Source organism: Salvelinus alpinus, chromosome 9, assembly GCF_045679555.1.
Source record: "Salvelinus alpinus chromosome 9, SLU_Salpinus.1, whole genome shotgun sequence".
Classification (NCBI taxonomy): Eukaryota; Metazoa; Chordata; class Actinopteri; order Salmoniformes; family Salmonidae; genus Salvelinus; species Salvelinus alpinus.
Window position 1 is genome coordinate 50,619,969 of NC_092094.1, and position 19,329 is coordinate 50,639,297.

Below are 19,329 nucleotides of genomic sequence, written 5' to 3' on the forward strand. Positions count from 1 at the left end.
ATACACTCAATTAGTATTTGGTAGCATTGCCTTTAAATTGTTTAACTTGGGTCAAACGTTTCGGGTAGCCTTCCACAAGCTTCTCACAATAAGTTTGGTGAATTTTGGCCCATTCCTCCTGACAGAGCTAGTGTAACTGAGTCAGGTTTGTAGGCCTCCTTGCTCGCACACGCTTTTTCAGTTCTGCCCACACATTTTCTATAGGCTTGAGGTCAGGGCTTTCTGATGGCCACTCCAATACCTTGACTTAAGCCATTTTGCCACAACTTTGGAAGTATGCTTGGGGTTATTGTGCTTTTGGAAGACCCATTTGCGACCAAGCTTTAACTTCCTGACTGATGTCTTGAGATGTTGCTTCAATATATCCACATCATTTTTCTTCTTCATGATGCCATCTATTTTGTGAAGTGCACCAGTCCCTCCTGCAGCAAAGCACCCCCACAACATGATGCTGCCACCCCCGTGCTTCACGGTTGGGATGGATCTATCATGGTCCAAACACACCAACACAGGCGTGAAGAGGGCACGTCAATGCCTCTTCCCCCTCTGGAGCCTGAAAAGATTTGGAATGGGCCATAGATCCTCAAAAAGTTATACAGCTGCACCATTGAGAGCGCATCTTAACTGGCTGCATCCCGGCTTGGTATGGTAACTGCTTGGCATCCGACTGCAAGGCGCTAATAGAGGATAGTGTGGACGGCCCGGTACATCACTAGGGCTGAGCTCACCTGCCATCCAGGACTTCTATACCAGGCGGTGTCAGAGGAAGGCCCTACAATTGTCAAAGACTCCAGCCACCCAAGTCATAGACTGTTCTCTCTAATAAGGGCATCCGCATGCTTCCCAGCCTAAAGAGTTCGAAACCGTTTGTGCATATATTATGACAACATTTTTGTTCAATTTGGACTTTGGCAAGGGTTCTTTTCAGCTGTTTGGGCACATGACAAGTCTACGCCCACTCGCTGGGTATTGGTCAACAGTAGGGATTCTTCAATGAAGTGCCTGTTGTAATTCAACGAGAGACAACTCGTCCTCATGCACATTTTTTTCACTTGAGAAATACTGCACCAAACATCCTAGTCAGATGCAAAATTGCACGACAAAGATCTCTTCTGAATTATTTTTATATTTTTTATTTAACCTTTCTTTAACTAGGTTCTGAAAAAACATCAAAATTAATGACATATTTCTTTAGTTATCTTAGATTAATTCAGACTATTTTGAGGAAGAATATGCTAGCTATGGCGTCTCAAGTTTTTCACGCCAAAGGTCTTTTAAGGGAGTATGCGAGCACACTCGTACGGTTCACTAGGCGCAAGGCACCAGCCGAACTGAAGCATGCTGATGCCTTAACGTACAGCAAGCGGTACAGATGCACCAAGGAACCAACAGGACCCTGAAAGGCTTCTAACCACAAGCCATAAGACTGCTAAAGACTGCCAAATAGATACTTGGCCTATCTGCTTCGATCCTTTTTGCACTAACTCATCACATACACTGCTGCTAGTACTATCTGTTACTTTATTCCTAGTTATATGTACATATCTACCTCAATTACCTCATACCACTGTACATCGGCTCTGTACTGGTACCCCTTGTATATAGCAAAGTTATTATTACTCGTTACTCATTGTGTATTTAGTATTACTTTTACGTTTTTTTACTTTTCTATTATTTCTCTATTTTCTTTCTCTGCGTTGTAGGGAAGGGCCCTTAAGTAAGTATTTCACTGTCAGTAAGCACCTGCTGTTTACGAAGCATGTGACAAATAAAATGTGATATCTGTCGTAAGACGACGGTGGTAAAATATATCATTGCTACTTAACGCGGATCCAAGTTCAGTTTGAGAGCCATTGGTGTCATTAGCTGGATAGTAAATGTACATCCGTGACACTCAAATTAGTATGATATGTTATGTTTGGTATGGTTGCATAAGACAGAAGGTTACTTGAAGGGGAATTTCCCCCTGGCTCTGCCACTGCATATACAGTACCAGTCAAAAGTTTGGACACACCTACTCATTCAAGGGTTTTTCTTTATTTTTTACAATTTTCTACATTGGTGAATAATAGTGAAGACATCAAAACAATGAAATAACACATATGGAATCATGTAGTAACCAAAAAAAGTGATAAACAAATCAAAATATATTTTATATTTGAGATTCTTCAAAGTAGCCACCCTTTGCCTTAATGACAGCTTTGCACACTCTTGACATTCTCTCAACCAGCTTCATGTCACCTGGAATGAATTTCAATTAACAGGTGTGCCTTGTTAAAAGTTGGCTCAAGCGCATTAATCAGTTGTGTTGTGACAAGGTAGGGGTGGTATACAGAAGATAGCTCTATTTGGTAAAAGACCAAGTCCAGATTATGGCAAGAAGGGCTCAAATAAGCAAAGAGAAATGACAGTCCATCATTACTTTAAGACATGAAGGTCAGTCAATCTGGAAATTTAAAGCACTTTGAACGTTTCTTCAAGTGCAGTCGCAAAAACCATCAAGCGCTATGATGAAACTAACTCTCATGACCGCCACAGGAAAGGAAGACCCAGAGTTACCTCTGCTGCAGAGGATAAGTTCACTAGAGTTAACAGCCTCAGAAATTGCAGCCCAAATAAATGCTTCACAGAGTTCAAGTAACAGACACATCTCAACATCAACTATTCAGAGGAGACTGTGTGAATCAGGCCTTCATGGTGGAAATGCTGCAAAGAAACCACTACTAAAGGACACCAATAACAAGAAGAGACTTGCTTGGGCCAAGAAACACGAGCAATGAACAATAGACTGGTGGTAATCTGTCCTTTGGTCTGATGAGTCCAAATTTGAGATTTTTGGTTCCAACCGCCGTGTCTTTGTGAGACGCAGAGTAGGTGAGCGGAGGATCTCCACATGTGTGGTTCCCACCGTGAAGCATGGAGGAGGAGGTGGGATGGTGTGGGGCTGCTTTGCTGGTGACACTGTCTGTGATTTATTTAGAATTCCTGGCACACTTAACCAGCATGGCTACCACAGCATTCTGTAGCGATACGCCATCCCATCTGGTTTGCACTTAGTGGGACTATCATTTGTTTTTCAACAGGACAATGACACAAAACACACCTCCAGGCTGTGTAAGGGCTATTTGACCAAGGAGAGTGATGGAGTGCTGCATCAGATGACCTGGCCTCCACAATCACCCGACCTCAACCCAACTGAGATGGTTTGGGATGAGTTGGACCGCAGAGTGAAGGAAAAGCAGCCAACAAATGCTCAGCATATGTCGGAACTCCTTCAAGACTGTTGGAAAACCATTCTTCATGAAGCTGGTTGAGAGAATGCCAAGAGTGTGCAAAGCTGTCATTAAGGCAAAGGGTGGCAACTGCGAAGAATCTCAAATAGGTTTGGCATTGCGCATGGTGATCTTACGCTTGTGTGCGGCTGCTCGGCCATGGAAACCCATTTCCATTTCACACGCCCTTATTCCTAAGCCCTTACCAGAAGATTCTGACCCTACCGTTATGCTTGTTTACACTGAGTTGTACTGAGGTCGGAACTGCCCTTTTCATCCTGATGCTAGCTAGCCGTAGCCACCACAGCAATTTTGGAATGGCAGTGAGCCAATCAGCTCCTTTGTTGTTTAACGTGACTTGCCATTCTATAATTGCTGCTGTGGCTACTGCTAGCTAGCATGGGAAACTAGTATCATTTAAATCTTCTCGATGTATCAGTGTGGATAAAGGTAAAATTTGACGAACAGTGGCGTATCCCATCCCTGCATTAAGGTACGTTTTCCGACCGACATCTCGTGCCGGCACCACTGTGTCTTACCCCAGTGCAGCTCAGTGTAAACAAGCGCAACAGCAGGATGAAAAGGGCAGTTTTCCATGAAATGTGTGATTGATGTGGGGCGATTCTGCAGCATTCAATAGTAGCCTATCAAACCCTTTTTAATATCAAACATCTTGGCAGAGGTTGGATTTTTGGATGTTAATGTGTAAAGGATGTCAAACTGCTTGCTTAGTGAGAAGGCCTACCGCTTCCTCCTGGTTCAGCTCGTACCAAGGCTCAAACCCAGGAACTCTGCCTCGCAAACACACAGCGGCCACCCTAAAGCATCTTACCCAGTCGTGCCTACGAAAAGCTAACTATTCACCAGCGCAAGTGGAGACACTTCAGGCTGAGGAGTGAGTTTCACAGATCCCCATCTGCTACATAAATCTGGCAAAACAAAGAAACATCTTCTCACTGTCAACTGTGTTTATTTTCAGCAAACTTAACATGTGTAAATATTTGTATGAACATAACAAGATTAAACAACTGAGACAAACTAAATAAGTTCCACAGACATGTGACTAACAGAAATTGAATAATGTGTCCCTGAACAAAGGAGGGGGGGTAAAAATCAAAAGTAACAGTCAGTATCTGGTGTGGCCACCAGCTGCATTAAGTACTGCAGTGCATCTCCTCGTCATGGATTGCACCAATTTGCCAGTTCTTGCTGTGAGATGTTACACCCCCCGCTTCCACCAAGGCACCAGCAAGTTTCCGGACATTTCTGGGGGGAATGGCCCTAGCCCTCACCCTCCGATCCAACAGGTCCCAGACATGCTCAATGGGATTGAGATCCGGGCTCTTTGCTGGCCCTGGCAGAACACTGACATTCCTGTCTTGCAGGAAATCACGCACAGAACGAGCAGTATGGCTGGTGGCATTGTCATGCTGGAGGGTCATGTCAGGATGAGCCTGCAGGAAGGGTATCACATGAGGGAGGAGGATGTCTTCCCTGTAACACACAGCGTTGAGATTGCCTACAATGACAACAAACTCAGTCCGATGATTCTGTGACACACCGCCCCAGACCATGACGGACCCTCCACCTCCAAATCGATCCCGCTCCAGAGTACAGGCCTCGGTGTAACGCTCATTCCTTCGACGATAAACGCAAATCCAACCATCACCCCTGGTGAGACAAAACCGCGACTCGTCAGTGAAGAGCACTTTTCGCCAGTCCTGTCTGGTCCAGCGACGGTGGGTTTGTGCATAGGCGACGTTGTTGCCGGTGATGTCTGGTGAGGACCTGCCTTACAACAGGCCTACAAGCCCTCAGTCCAGCCTCTCTCAGCCTATTGCGGACAGTCTGAGCACTGATGGAGGGATTGTGCGTTCCTGGTGTACCTCGGGAGGTTGTTGTTGCCATCCTGTACCTGTCCCGCAGGTGTGATGTTCGGATGTACCGATCCTTTGCAGCTGTTGTTACACGTGGTCTGCCACTGCGAGGGCAATCAGCTGTCCGTCCTGTCTCCCTGTAGCGCTGTCTTAGGTGTCTCACAGTACGGACATTGCAATTTATTGCCCTGGCCACATCTGCAGTCCCCATGCCTCCTTGCAGCATGCCTAAGGCATGTTCACGCAGATGAGCAGGGGCATCTTTCTTTTGGTGTTTTTCAGAGTCAGTAGAAAGGCCTCTTTAGTGTTAGTGTCCTAAGTTTTCATAACTGTGACCTTAATTTGTCTGTAAGCTGTTAGTGTCTTAACAACCGTTCCACAGGTGCATGTTCTTTAATTCTTTATGGTTCATTGAACAAGCATGGGAAACAGTGTTTAAACCCTTTACAATGAAGATCTGTGAAGTTATTTGGATTTTTACAAATATTTTTTTGCTGAGTTTATGAGCGTGTGCAGGTGCAGTGAGACTGTTGCCACACTAGAAGTCATTACAGCAATGAGAGAGAGAGGGTGTACATTATCATTGGCATGTACATTATTACATTAATATACATTTTCATTGGCATAATGTCTGGTGAGGGAAATGCTTGTATATTTTTCCATTGATACAGACCCTTACAAAAAAACGTACTAAAGCATTAACAAATACATAAGTGCTAATAAAACAAATTTGGTAAGAGCAGATTACCATCCAACAAATGGATTGTAAATGGATTGTAGAATTTCACATGGTTGAAGTGGTATGGCCGTCTTTCCTTTACATTTTTTTGAAACACCACCAGTCTCTTCCGATCTAGTCTCAATTATCTAGGCTAATCTAATCTAGAAGGCAAGAGGTGAGCTTCCACATCAGGTGCTGTCTGGTAACTCCACTAATCAAATCAAATTGTATTTGTCACATGCACCGAACACAACAGGTGTAGACCTTACCGTGAAATGCTTTCTTACAAGCCCTTAACCAACAATGCACCTCAAGAATTAGAGTTAAGAAAATATACTAGTTTCTACCAAAAGTAAATTAACAGTCAGTCCAACCATGCCAATGCCAGACACTTGGGAAGGCTGCGTTTTAGGCTGAATACATTGCAGACGCCTGCCATTGGTTGATCCAACCATTGGTTGATGCAATGCCACTTCTGCAATATAGTCTGCCTGGAACGAGACCTTGATCTTCCTGTGACCCGTCTGGGGTTAAAGGTCAGAGATGAAATTCTAGAAAGTGAAAGTCAAGTGCTAATTGGCTAGATTGGCTCACATTCATCATATTATTGAATTATCTTTCACCCAAAACCTAGTCTTCCCCAATATACACTGGCTAATTAATTATTTTACACAACAATGTTGCAGTACTTGCAGTACAATATTTCAGTAGTGAAATGCACTCCAGAGTACAGTAGGTTATTAGCAGGTGCGTTGGAGCTTCTCTACTTAAAATATGCCATATAACAGTAAGTTACCTGTAAGGCAATTTAGGCAAAGCTAATCAGGTGAAAGTTGAAAGAGAAGCTGTGGCCTTTTGTTCTTTCAGCAGAGTCTAAAAGACGTCTGACTACATGAGTAGTGTTTGTTGGTGGGGGTTACCGGCTGGTATACAAAATACATGCTGACATAACATAATATATTCATTAAGGGAATAAATTAACTTGTCAAGTAGTCGAGTGCACTTTAACTATACAGCATTCAATCACTAATATGACAGAGATTGAGTTATACAGATGATTTATAGTCATCTGACATCAATCCATAAACTCTTGGGAGAAGCAATACTTTCAGTTAAACACATGCAACTGGCATAGTAGGATAGCTGGGGCAGACAGAGGCCTTGTCATTTCCTGATATTCTCACATAGATTATGTTCGAAAATCTGTTTAATCAGTCTCTCATGCCAAGGCAACCAATTCCACTCATATACAGTGGGGAGAACAAGTATTTGATACACTGTCGATTTTGCAGGTTTTCCTACTTACAAAGCATGTAGAGGTCTGTAATTTTTATCATAGGTACACTTCAACTATGAGAGACGGAATCTAAAACAAAAATCCAGAAAATCACATTGTATGATTTTTAAGTAATTAATTTGCATTTTATTGCATGACATAAGTATTTGATCACCTACCAATAAGTATTTGATCACCTACCAACCTCAACCTTGTTGCAACCTCGACAACTACTGTGATTATTATTATTTGACCATGCTGGTCATTTATGAACATTTGAATATCTTGGCCATGTTCTGTTATAATCTCCACCCGGCACAGCCAGAAGAGGACTGGCCACCCCTCATAGCCTGGTTCCTCTCTAGGTTTCGGCCTTTCTAGGGAGTTTTTCTGAGCCACCGTGCTTCTACACCTGCATTGGTTGCCGTTTGGGGTTTTAGGCTGGGTTTCTGTACAGCACTTTGAGATATCAGCTGATGTAAGAAGGGCTATATAAATACATTTTATTTTATTTTATGGTTGCTGATAATGGGCCTCTGTACTGTACACCTATGTAGATATTCCATAAAGAAATCAGCCGTTTCCAGCTACAATAGTCATTTACAACATTAACAATGTCTACACTGCATTTCTGATCAATTGGATGTTATTTTAATGGACAAAAAACAAGGACATTTCTAAGTGACCCCAAACTTTTGAACGGTAGTGTATGTTATGGATAGTTTTCATTATCTTCACTGTGTAATGTCCATGTTGATACTCTTGGTTGTGTTGGTCCTCTTGATCCATCCAGCTGTCTTCTTTGTTAGTCAGGCCTGACCCCTTCATCCTGTAGTTTTTTCCTGTAATCTAATTTAATATGACTGAAGATGCAGCATTTTATGCCAGGCTGATTTTAATACGATATAACAGACTCATTGGAACTTTGACCACACGCCCTCTAGACGGACTACATGCCCTCTATCAAATCAAAACTGGATTTTTTTCCCTCAAAACAACGTTTGTAAAAGTATGCCAGACATTTATAGAATAAACCAAATCCATTTTTATGTTTCCGTGACAATCATTTAGTTATTGATTTTTACCATTTTAAATGGCTTTTGGCGAATGTCTGTTGAATGTCCGAATATAAAACCAACTTTACCTCGACATTTTTCAGACCCTTTCCCTGTATAAGAAAGGTATGGTTACCACTTGTTGAATGTTGTGCAACAAAGTCAACATAAGACGTACCCTCACAGGAAAAATAAAGTTATTATTTTCTATTCTATACTAAACCTTTGCATGCCTGGTCCAGAAACACAGGATCAATTTAAGATCTGGAATTGACAGTGGCCCAATTCAGTCACAATCTTGAATCTAACCAGAGGAAAAAGGACGAGTGTGAGTATAGACTACTATAACGTTTCCCAGGGAATAAAAAAATAGAAAATCACCCGCTCAACCCGGCCAGGGTTTGAGGTGAAAGGCGATAACAAAAGGCCATTAACAGTTCGTTCAACCTTCACCTGAATACATGTAGAAGACCGAAGATTACAAAATCCATCATCGAGACGAAAATAAAGCAGAGCGCAGCTTTGAGCCTTTTTTTTTCACGATCAGCTGACAATCTATCCACCAATCATAAGTCGTATAGGGTTGTAAATACATCCAATTGAAGCTGCGACTTGTATGTAAAATAATAGGCTGTATAAAACCTACCGACTGGAAACATAGTTGCGTGGATTGCGATCGTCGGAGGAAACTACAGCAGTAAGTAGTAGGCTACCCGTATCTACCTATTGCTCTCATCTTCTATTGACGTTGGATTGGATACTGATCTGGAGTTTACTGTGTTCTATAGGCTATCAATTACACTGAGCCTTATGCAATCTGTACAATATTATTGTAGTCAGTCAACCGGGCAGTCTGAGTCTATTTAGCAAACTGTATTTTTAGTCCTGGACCATGACTCTCATTTCCAGTACACATCATTGGAGGAAGGCGTCTTCAGTAATGAGTGTTTTTGTAAGAGCCCCTACGCTCGGTCTGAACATTAACACGCGTTGCTTGCGGTACGGTTTTGGGAACATAAGGACCTTATCTTTCATATCAGCGAAATCCAATTTTCAAAAAAACAAAACCTTCAAATTGATACACACCTTTACAGGGGTATTATTCCCACGCGACCATCTCCACGTTATAGCGTGGAAGACCAAGGGACCACTTGTGCTAATGAACTATCTAGTACGCGCCAAACACCTGTGTGTAACATAAAGAAGGGTGCCAGAAATGTGTTATCGCTGAAAAATACTGTTGACTGCAATGCCGGTTAAAACAGTGTAGCCTACAGTGTGTGTATTTTGATGTGATATGAAAGTAAAGTGCTTTATGTTCCTAGAACCGTATCACAATTGAGAATCGATGCACGTTTAGATGGCTGTCAGAGCCAGTCGACTTCTGAAAAGAACGTACTGAATAAGTTCCTTGGACCTTAATAACACGTATGGGGAATGTTTAGGCTCCTAAATAGTAGGCCTACATATTGGGTTAGTTAGTCCTATGCTTTGCATGCAGAATTTCCACTAGCCTGCTTTTGTTGCCCAGTGTAAATATGCTGTTGTCTGGTTGATCCAACAGATATACCCTGATTAGATTATGCCATTTTTCACTGCAAGCTTTTGTTAAAGAACACGTTTAAAATGTTTTATATATATAGAAGCACACTTCTATACAATCATTTTCGGTAAGATTGTTTTCACTAATCTTGTTAGAATGCATGCCAATCTTGCTTGTTATCCTCAGGAATTTGTTTGAAAATCGAGCTCAAATGAATGGTAATCAGATTATACATCAACCTGCAACTGTACATTCCAGCCACAATCTATTGTTGTAAAATCATATGATAAGACAGGACTTTGGACAATATAAATCAATCATAAAACATTGGAATTGATCTATCATCGTCAATTGATCTAACATGTACAGATTACCTCAACTAGCCTGTACTCCTGCACACTGACTCAGTACCGGTGCACCCTGTATATAGCCCCCTTATTGTTATTCTTATTGTGTTACTTTTTATTTTAGTGTACTTATTAAATATTTTCTTCTTGAACTGCACTGTTGGTTAGGGGCTTGTAAGTAAGCATTTCATGGTAAAGTCTACACTTGTTGTATTCGGCGCATGTGGAAAATAAAGTTTGATCCCATCAGGACAGCAAAAAAATACAAAAGTGCCCGCCAGGGCTTGTGAAAAGAAAACATGTTACATAAGAGTATGGTAGCCTGCATTATACATTTAAATGTGTTTTCTTTTAAGACATGAATGGTGAAGTCACTCAAATGAACAGCAAAGGTCAGGTCCCTGTCCAAATGAACCCAAGCAGTCAAAGACAGGTAAGAACATCCGCCCTGAATCACGCGGTGTAATTGACATCTGGATGTTTACAATTCATTTGTTGAACAAGTAAGACTGAGTCATAGACAGTCTCTTTCTAGCCTGGGTAGCAGTCTGTTTAGCTAATGTCTCACTCCTTGTACTCTGTGTCACGTGCCATTGTTTTGCAAGGAGTGACCTATGCCACTTGACTGTACTTATCTGGATACACGTCAGTACAGGTCTAACTTGTAGGACTGCATTTTTATTCTATCCAGTGCAGAGAGAATTCTAGATCCAGTTCATACACATGGTGATGTGAGTTGAGGGAATAGTGATCATTGCAGAAGGTGACTTGAGAGAGCGAGCAATTGAAAAGTAAAGAGTTGTGAAGACAACCTGACTGTTGGGCCAGAGAGCAGATTTGTTCATATACATGTTGTTTTCTCTTCCTATAGGAGGCTCCAGGAGGCCTGTTGGACTCGGTGATGAAAGCGATCATCGTCATTGGATCTGGCCTCTTTGTCCTGGCAGCCTTTGGGAACTCCGTAACATGGTAATAACAACAAACATCCACTGTAGGGATGATTTCAGAACAAACATTAACCAATGAATGCAATATTTACACTGTGAACACTGGAATGATATGAATTGGTTCCATTTAGAGTAATAAGAACACTATTGAATTGTTATTGCAACCACAGATTTGTGGGACAAGTTGTAACCATAGCCTTTTCCCTGTGCCTCCCAGGCATCTGCAGAGGTTTTGGGGAGCATCGGGAGACTTCTGGCAAAACCAGTGGACCAAAGTACACCAGAGGTGGGAGGGACACGAGACAGCCTTGTTCTATGCCGGTAAGAAACAATGTAGCTGGTGGGATCTGAAGCCCGGTGTCCCGCTGGAAAAAACATCCGACGTAAACTAAAGGAAGTATTATGTGCTGCACAAAGGAACAGGAAGAACTAGACGGTGGCGAGCAGCCCAGTACAACTCCACAGCGCTGATATCTGGGTGATATAATAAAGACAAACAACGTAAAAAAAAAAGTTTCTTTCTTCTTCTCCCCAGAATTGAGTTGTGAAGTGTATTTATGCTCCGTCCATTATCAGGCACAAACATCTGTCTAGAGGTGACGTCATGTGATTTGTAAAGGCTGAGGCTCAAATGGCACCCTATTCCCTGTAAAGAGGCTGTAAAAGCAAAATAGTGACCGTTTTGGCACTTCAGTCACCATCTTTGGTTTTATATCACTTTTTTAATGAGATGTTAATGTACTGATTGAGTGAAACCTGTTGAGCTGTTCTTCGACAATGTTAGGGCATGCTGTATCTTGCTGTATCTTGACTTGGTTCACGTGTACATGATGCGGTTGTTGTATTGTATGTAATGCATTGATTTCGGTTGTGCTGAACAGGGGCGATGTGTGTGCCTTTTACGGCTTTCTGGGGGTCCAATCTTCTGCTCATGCTGGTTGATTACACTGGAATGCCCAACTTCATCACCCGTTACAGAATACAGGTGGACAAGAACAACCCGGTACAGTCAGTCTAATCCTGTTTCACACACCTGTATCTCATCATGACCTCCATTTATTACAGTAGACAGGAAGGGCTCTAATCAGGCTCATCCTTATGAAAGCCTCACATTTCACTCTCGTGAACGGAGTTGTGTGTGTGTGTGTGTGTGTGTGCTCTCACGTGCGTGTGTGTTTGTACTAGCATGTGTGTTGTGAAATTCAGAGTCATCATAAATGGGGCCAGGAGGTTCTCTCCTGTTCAGGTCCCGTGGTCAGGAAAAACTCAGGTCTCTATGAACAGCATGTTGATTGGACCAATGTCCTCTTACGGAGTTTGATTAATAGACGTTGTTTTACAGGACACTAGCGAGAAAACGACTGCCGTTACTGAGTACCGCTGGTTACTTGAAGTGTTTACCCTAGCCTGCCATCTCCTGCAATCTGTGGAAGATTAGATACTTAAGTGACATTGTGTTACTCAAAGCGCTAATCAGTCATAAACATTACCTGTTTATAATATATGCCAAATGCAGCTAGATATACTCACCAAATAGTGTAGCCAGATATTGAAGAACTGCCCCGAGTTTCAAAGGTCAATGATGATTTTTTGAATGTGAGGGTGCAAAGCTCAGAAAACATGAGAGGATAACTATACTTTACCAACTGGACATAACCTCTTTATCTGATTATAAAGCATAGATCTGTTTAATTAATTTGGAATAAATACATTCCTGAATTAACATTACTATGATGTCACTATGGCCTCTCTAAATCGGCTAGACAGTGATGTATGTAGCGAGTGTTTGATTTGTACATCTGTGGATTTGTCATGGATACCAGCCAAATTCTTTCAGACGGACGAACACACTATCAGCAAATTACTTTATTGTCATGTGCTACATTGTGGTTTCCTAAGAAAGATTGATGCCGCGAGCTAGAGTAATTATATTTTAAGTACACGACAAACGAGTGTAGCCGCAGGAAGATGGTAAAAAAATAAAATAGGACCCCCTACTTACATCTTAAAAACTAGCAGAAATTGAAGACTTTGAAGTAAACAAGTTCAACTAAGTGAACAATAAACAAGACTAATGATTGCAGAAATGGGTGACGATAATTGATTACTTGAAGAAAACGGAGACCTGACATTTGCCACCGAAACTGTCCCCGTCCCGTAGGTTGACCCGGTGAAGCTGCGCCACGCTGTGAAGACGGTGGTCCTCAACCAGCTCTTCATCTCTGTTCCCATGGTGGTGGTGTGCTGGGCGGTTATGTTTTCTAGGGGGAATCCCTGCGGCCCAGAGCTGCCCACCTTCCACCGAGGCCTGTTGGAGATGGCCTTCTGCGCTGTGCTGGAGGAGCTCATGTTCTACTACTCACACAGGTGATGGCTGAGGGCAGCATGGTTTTCCCATATACAATACAGTGCCTTGTCAGGAATAACTGATTGGTGTGGAAAATGCCGTAGCCAAAGATAAGCGAACGATTACGATGTTTAACAGACAAACAATAGACAGACATATGCATGTGGGGAAACAGACACGTTCCTCTGAGAGGTTCCAAAGAGAAGATACTCATGACAGTGCCTTCAGAATGTATTACTACCCCTTGCCTTATTCCACATTGTGTTGTTGCAGCCTGAATTCAACATGGAGGAAATGGCTTTTTTTCCCTCACCCATCTACACACAATACCCCTTCTTTTTTTTTTTACATTTTAGAAGATTTATTGAAAATGAAATACAGAATTATCTAATTTACTAAGTATTCACACCCCCGAGTCAATACTTTGTAGAATCACCTTAGGCAGCGATTACAGCTGTGAGTCTTTCTGGGTAAGTCTCTAAGAGCTTTCCACAACTGGATTGTGTGTTCATTTGCCCATTTTAATATTTTCAAAATTCTTCAAGCTTTGTCAAATTGGTTGTTGATCATTGCTGGACAACCATTTAAGTCTTGCCATTGATTTTTGATGTCAAAACTGTAACTCGGCAACTCGGGAACATTCACTGTCTTCTTGGTAAGCAACTCCAGTGTAGATTTGGCCTTGTGTTTTAGGTTATTGTCCTGCTGAAGAGTGAATTTGTCTCCTAGTGTCTGGTGGAAAGCAGACTTAACCAGGTTCTCCTCTAGGATTTTGCCTGTGCTAAGCTCCATTCATTTTTTTTAAATCCTGAAACTCCCCAGTCCTTAACGATTACAAGCATACCCATAACATTATGCAGCCACCACTATGCATAAAAACATTTTTTTGCAGTATTACTTTAGTGCCTTGTTGCAAACAGGATGCATGTTTTGGAATATATATACATATAATTATTATTATTTTCTTTCACTCTGTTAATTAGGTTAGTGTTGTGGAGTAACTACAATGTTGTTGATCCGTCCTCAGTTTTCTCCTATTACAGCCATTACACTCTGTTTTAAAATCCCTGAGCGGTTTCTTTTCTCTCTGGCAACTGAGTTAGGAAGGACACCTATATCCTTGTAGTGACTGGGTGTATTGATACACCATTCAAAGTGTAATTAATAACTTCACCATGCTCAAAGGGATATTCAGTGTCTGCTTTCTTGTTTTACCCATCTACCAATAGGTGCCCTTCTTGGTGAGGCATTGGAAAACCTCCCTGGTCTTTGTGGTTGAATCTGTGTTTGAAATTCAGTGCTCGACTGAGGGACCTTACAGATAATTGTGTGTGGGGTACAGAGTTGAGGTAGTCATTCAAAAATAATGTTAAACACTATTGCACACAGTGAGTCCATGCAACTTATTATGTGACTTGTTAAGCAAATATTTACTCCTGAACTTATTTAGGCTTGCCATAACAAAGGGGTTGAATACTTAGTGACTCAAGACATTTCAGTTTTTCAATCATTTTTTTTTTTTTTTATGACATTGAAAACCATTATTCCACTTTCACATTATCAGGTATTGTGTGTAGACCAGTGAACCCCAAAAATCTAACTTTAATACACAAAAAAAGTCAAAGGGTGTGCATATTTTCTTTAGGTACTGTATATTCTCATCCTTATCACTGTTCACTCTCCAGCTGCCTCCAAGTGCCTGGGCCCTGGTCAAAACATAAGCCATCTTGCAAGGCCAGAGTGAACCAGGGATTAGACATCTCTATCACTTTAAAGTGCCGATAGCTGATTTACAGCCATCGGCTTTATCCCCAGAAATATCACTTGGGGTATTAAATGCTTTCTAAGTGCTGTTTTTTGGTGACCCCTATCACCAGAGAGGGGTCAACCTCTGGTTTAAAAGGCAGCTAGAATTTATCAGCCTGTAGAAGGTACACATACCACTTTTACATTTTTGTGCTTTATTGGCTATGCACTGAGTAAAGGGACAACATGAACAAAGGATTATGTTTTGTGCTAGTGCAGGGATTTAAATGTTACAAGCACATTCAATGCTGTGGCAAAGAACTTATACTGAACAAAAATCTAAACGCAACATGCAACAATTTCAACGATTTTACTGAGTTACAGTTCATGTAAGGAAATCTGTCAATTGAAATTAATTCATTAGGCCCTAAACTATATATTTCACATCACTGGGCAAGGGCATAGCCATGGGTTGGCCTGGGACGGCACAGGGCATAGGCCCACCCACTGGGGAGCCAGGCCCAGCCAATCAGAATTAATTTTACAGACAGAAATACTCCTCAGTTTCATCAGCTGTCCGGGTGGCTGGTCTCAGACGATCCCGCAGGTAAAGAAGCTGGGTGTGGAGGTCCTGGGCTGGCGTGGTTACACGTGGTCTGCGGTTGTGAGGCCGGTTGGACATACTGTCAAATTCTCTAAAATGACATTGCAGGCAGCTTATGGTAGAGAAATGAACATTCAATTATCTGGCAACAGCTCTGGTACATTACTGCAGTCAGCATGCCAATTGCACGCTCCCTCAACACTTGAGACATCTGTGGCATTGTGTTGTGTGACAAAACTGCACATTTTAGAGTGGACTTTTGTCTCCAGCACAAGGTGCACCTGTGTAATGATCATGCTGTTTAATCAGCTTCCTGATATGACAAACCTGTTGGGTGGATGGATTATCTTGGCAAAGGAGGGATGTAAACAAATTTGTGCACAAAATGTGAGAGAAATAATTATTTTTGTGCAAATGGAACATTTCCGGGATCTTTTATTTCAGCTCATGAAACATGGGACCAACACTTTACATGTTGTGTTTATATTTTTGGTCAGAGAGCTGAGAGTGAAAATACAACTCACCCTGACAGTATCTTCGACCGTCTGACACCTCTCTGACATTTAACTTGTGATCCCTTCCCTATCAGGCTGTTTCACCATCCTGCCCTCTACAAGCACTTCCACAAGCAGCACCATGAGTGGACGGCTCCCATCGGAGTGGTCTCTCTCTACGCCCATCCTCTGGAGCATGTGGTGAGCACTTTATGCCTGTCCACTCTTCTTTCTTTCTCTCTCAAAGTCAAACTAGGGGACCATAGCTTGAAACACTGCATTGTGGATAATCTTGTAAGCAGATCATTTATAACCATATAGCGTATTTCTAAACTATGTAAAACCATGTTGCTGATGGTCCTGCCCCACCCCCAGCTGTCCAACATGCTGCCTGCCCTGATCGGCCCTGTTATCCTGGGTTCCCACCTGGTCACAACCACCCTGTGGTATGCTCTGGCTCTGGTCAGCACCACCATCTCCCACTGTGGCTACCACCTCCCCTTCCTGCCCTCCCCCGAGTTCCACGACTACCACCACCTCAAGTGAGTCCTGTCTTATGCAAGATAGGCTTGCGTCCCAAATGGCACCCTATTCCCTATGTAACGCACTACTTTTGAACAGAGCCCTATGGGACTTTGTTAAAAGTAGTGCACTATAAAGGGCATAGGGTGCCATTTGGGACATACACAGAATTACTTAATTTTCCCAGAGGGGACTTTGGTATGTAAACTGATATAGTGCACACTGTTCTTGGCATATTCATTTTATTACTGTGAATCCCTGTCCAGTTCTTTGTTTGTTCTTTGGACTTTGTTGACTCTGCCGGCCATGGCAGATCTTAAAAGTATGGTAATAGCTCCTCCACATATCTCTTCTGAAGGCTAGGTGTAATTTTTCTGTAATATTGCTTACGCTTATTAAATCTAATCCTTCCCGATCCGAAAAGGGGAGTTGATACGTGCAAAAGGGTGGGGGATTGGTTTGGGATTTGTTAGCCTGCCTGAAACACAGCGAGTCTGTGGTTTTAGCCTGGCAATGTACATGTCAAATTCAAAGGAGGAAACGTTAAGAGCAGCACACTGTTTTATTTTGTAGTAATTATGCACCCTCCATCTCTGCAGGTTCAACCAGAACTTTGGAGTCCTGGGGGTTCTGGACAGGTTACACGGGACCGACGCCAACTTCAGGAAGACCAAGGCTTACGAGCGTCACACCCTTCTCCTCAGCCTCACCCCTCTGACCGAGAGCATCCCAGACCCCCCCAAGAAGGTCCAGTGATTCTCCCCCCAACCCAAACGTCACTTCTGACCCCCAGCTACATCCCAATAATCTCTCCTTACTCCTGTAGTGTGCACTCGTCCATATGGTTAAAAGCATTGGATTGGTGTAAGCATGAGCTAGAGGAAAATCTATGATGAAGTGAACGAGTGCACAGAGAAAGGAGAGATTATAGAGAATCAGTATTCCCATCCTCAAGTCTGGCACTGGGATGGCTCCTCTCCCACTGTTCCTTTCTAATCTTGGTAGTCGAGACAGTGGAGTTCTTATTAAAGGTAGAGTCAGCAAAATGACGTTGCGCGAGCAGCAACGCAGATATTGCGATGAGCAAGATGCAAGACTTTGCTCTCACAGTCACACACGGTATCTGCGCACGTGCACGGGTTTGCTTCACGCTCTTACAACGTGGTAGCCGCGGGACAAAAATGGGGGAGAAGTTTGGCCTCATGCTCCAACGCTCTTAGTTGTTGCCGGAAGTTGACCCAATATGCTGTTTACTTTGTGCATCTACGTCATATCCCTGACTCTACAAAGCACCTCACTACACTGAAAACACACCGTGGTAATTGACTACTTTTTACCTACTTGATCAGAAGACTTTTGTTTCATCTTGTTATAACGTTCCTAGCAGTAGCACTTTCTACCTTTTCAGTCTAACCTTGTTCTCCGCTGTTAAGTATAAACTTGCTGCTTGGAGGTAAGAACGGGACATACCTCTTTTTAATTATAAATCCTACATTTTATAATTCGATTGTTGGATGGCGCTTTATTACTGTAATTGGCACTTGATAATAAAGATGCATTTCTTTGAGTAATTCCTGTGTAACTGGAGAAAACCTTATATTAGTCAATTTATTACAGTATGCTCATTGTTAGTAAGTTTGTGGATTCTGGTCTATGGAAAACCATACAATCATCTTTGTCACCATTTTTACGATCTGTATTGATTGATCAATTGGTCCTTAAAGTGTTGTGTAGAGTCTGACTCCTGGGTTGAGATTTGGGAGTCGGTATAGATTTTTACATGACCCGTAATTCATTAACTGTGCCTTGTTGCAGAATAAAACCTTAACAAAAAACCAACACCTCATTTGTTTCAAAGCTCTGGCACAATCAGCGTTCATCGTCACATCTGTGAATTGTCTTTTTTACTCTCATTCTCTCCACTCTATCACACACACAATCATTCGTCTGCAGCAGTATTCATCAAAACAACATCATCCATCAGTGATGTGACCAGATAAGGGGACTGTTCCAGAAAGCTGGATTACATTTGAAGTCATTTAACAGAAGCTCTTATCCAGAGCAATTTTACAGGAGCAATTCAAGTTAAGTGCCTTGGTCAAGGGCACAACAGATTTTTCACCTAGTCTAAGAGATTCAAACTTTTTAGTTACTGGCCCAATGCTCTTAACCGCTAGGCTACCTGCCGCCCCCATGGATCAATGGTTTATCCAATTAACTGTCCCCAAAATAATATGTATTACTTAATCTCTTCAAGATAGTCAAAAGATTGGACACACCAACTCAAGGGTTTATCTGAATGTTTTACTATTTTCTACATTATAGAATAGTAGTAAAAAAAACTATGAAATAATACATACAGAATCATGTAGTAACTAAAAAAGTGTTAAATCAAAATGTATTTATATTTGAGATTCTTCAAAGTAGCCACCTGTTGCCTTGATGACAGCTTTGCACACTTGGCCTTCTCTCAACCAGCTTCATGAGGTAGTCACCTGGAATGCATTTCAATTAAACAGGTGTGCCTTGTTAAAAGTAAATTTTTGGAATTTCTTTCCTTAATGCGTTTGAGCCAATC

General features: G+C 42.1%; 1 protein-coding gene across 2 annotated transcripts; it reads left to right on the plus strand.

Moving 5' to 3' along the window:
• The first annotated feature begins 8,664 nt into the window (after nucleotides 1-8,664).
• On the plus strand, nucleotides 8,665-18,590 carry faxdc2 (fatty acid hydroxylase domain containing 2). 2 transcript variants are annotated; one of them, XM_071326567.1, is made up of 9 exons: nucleotides 8,665-8,898; nucleotides 10,448-10,524; nucleotides 10,963-11,060; nucleotides 11,256-11,359; nucleotides 11,920-12,041; nucleotides 13,200-13,405; nucleotides 16,325-16,430; nucleotides 16,605-16,771; nucleotides 17,351-18,590. In XM_071326567.1, exons 2-9 carry the CDS (start codon nucleotides 10,450-10,452, stop codon nucleotides 17,505-17,507), a joined length of 1,035 nt encoding a protein of 344 aa, XP_071182668.1. In that variant the 5' UTR covers nucleotides 8,665-8,898; nucleotides 10,448-10,449; the 3' UTR covers nucleotides 17,508-18,590. The 2 variants fall into 2 exon arrangements, with proteins under 2 accessions (XP_071182668.1, XP_071182669.1); XM_071326568.1 differs by lacking the exons at nucleotides 8,665-8,898; nucleotides 10,448-10,524 and adding an exon at nucleotides 10,731-10,854.
• Nucleotides 18,591-19,329: the final 739 nt, after the last annotated feature.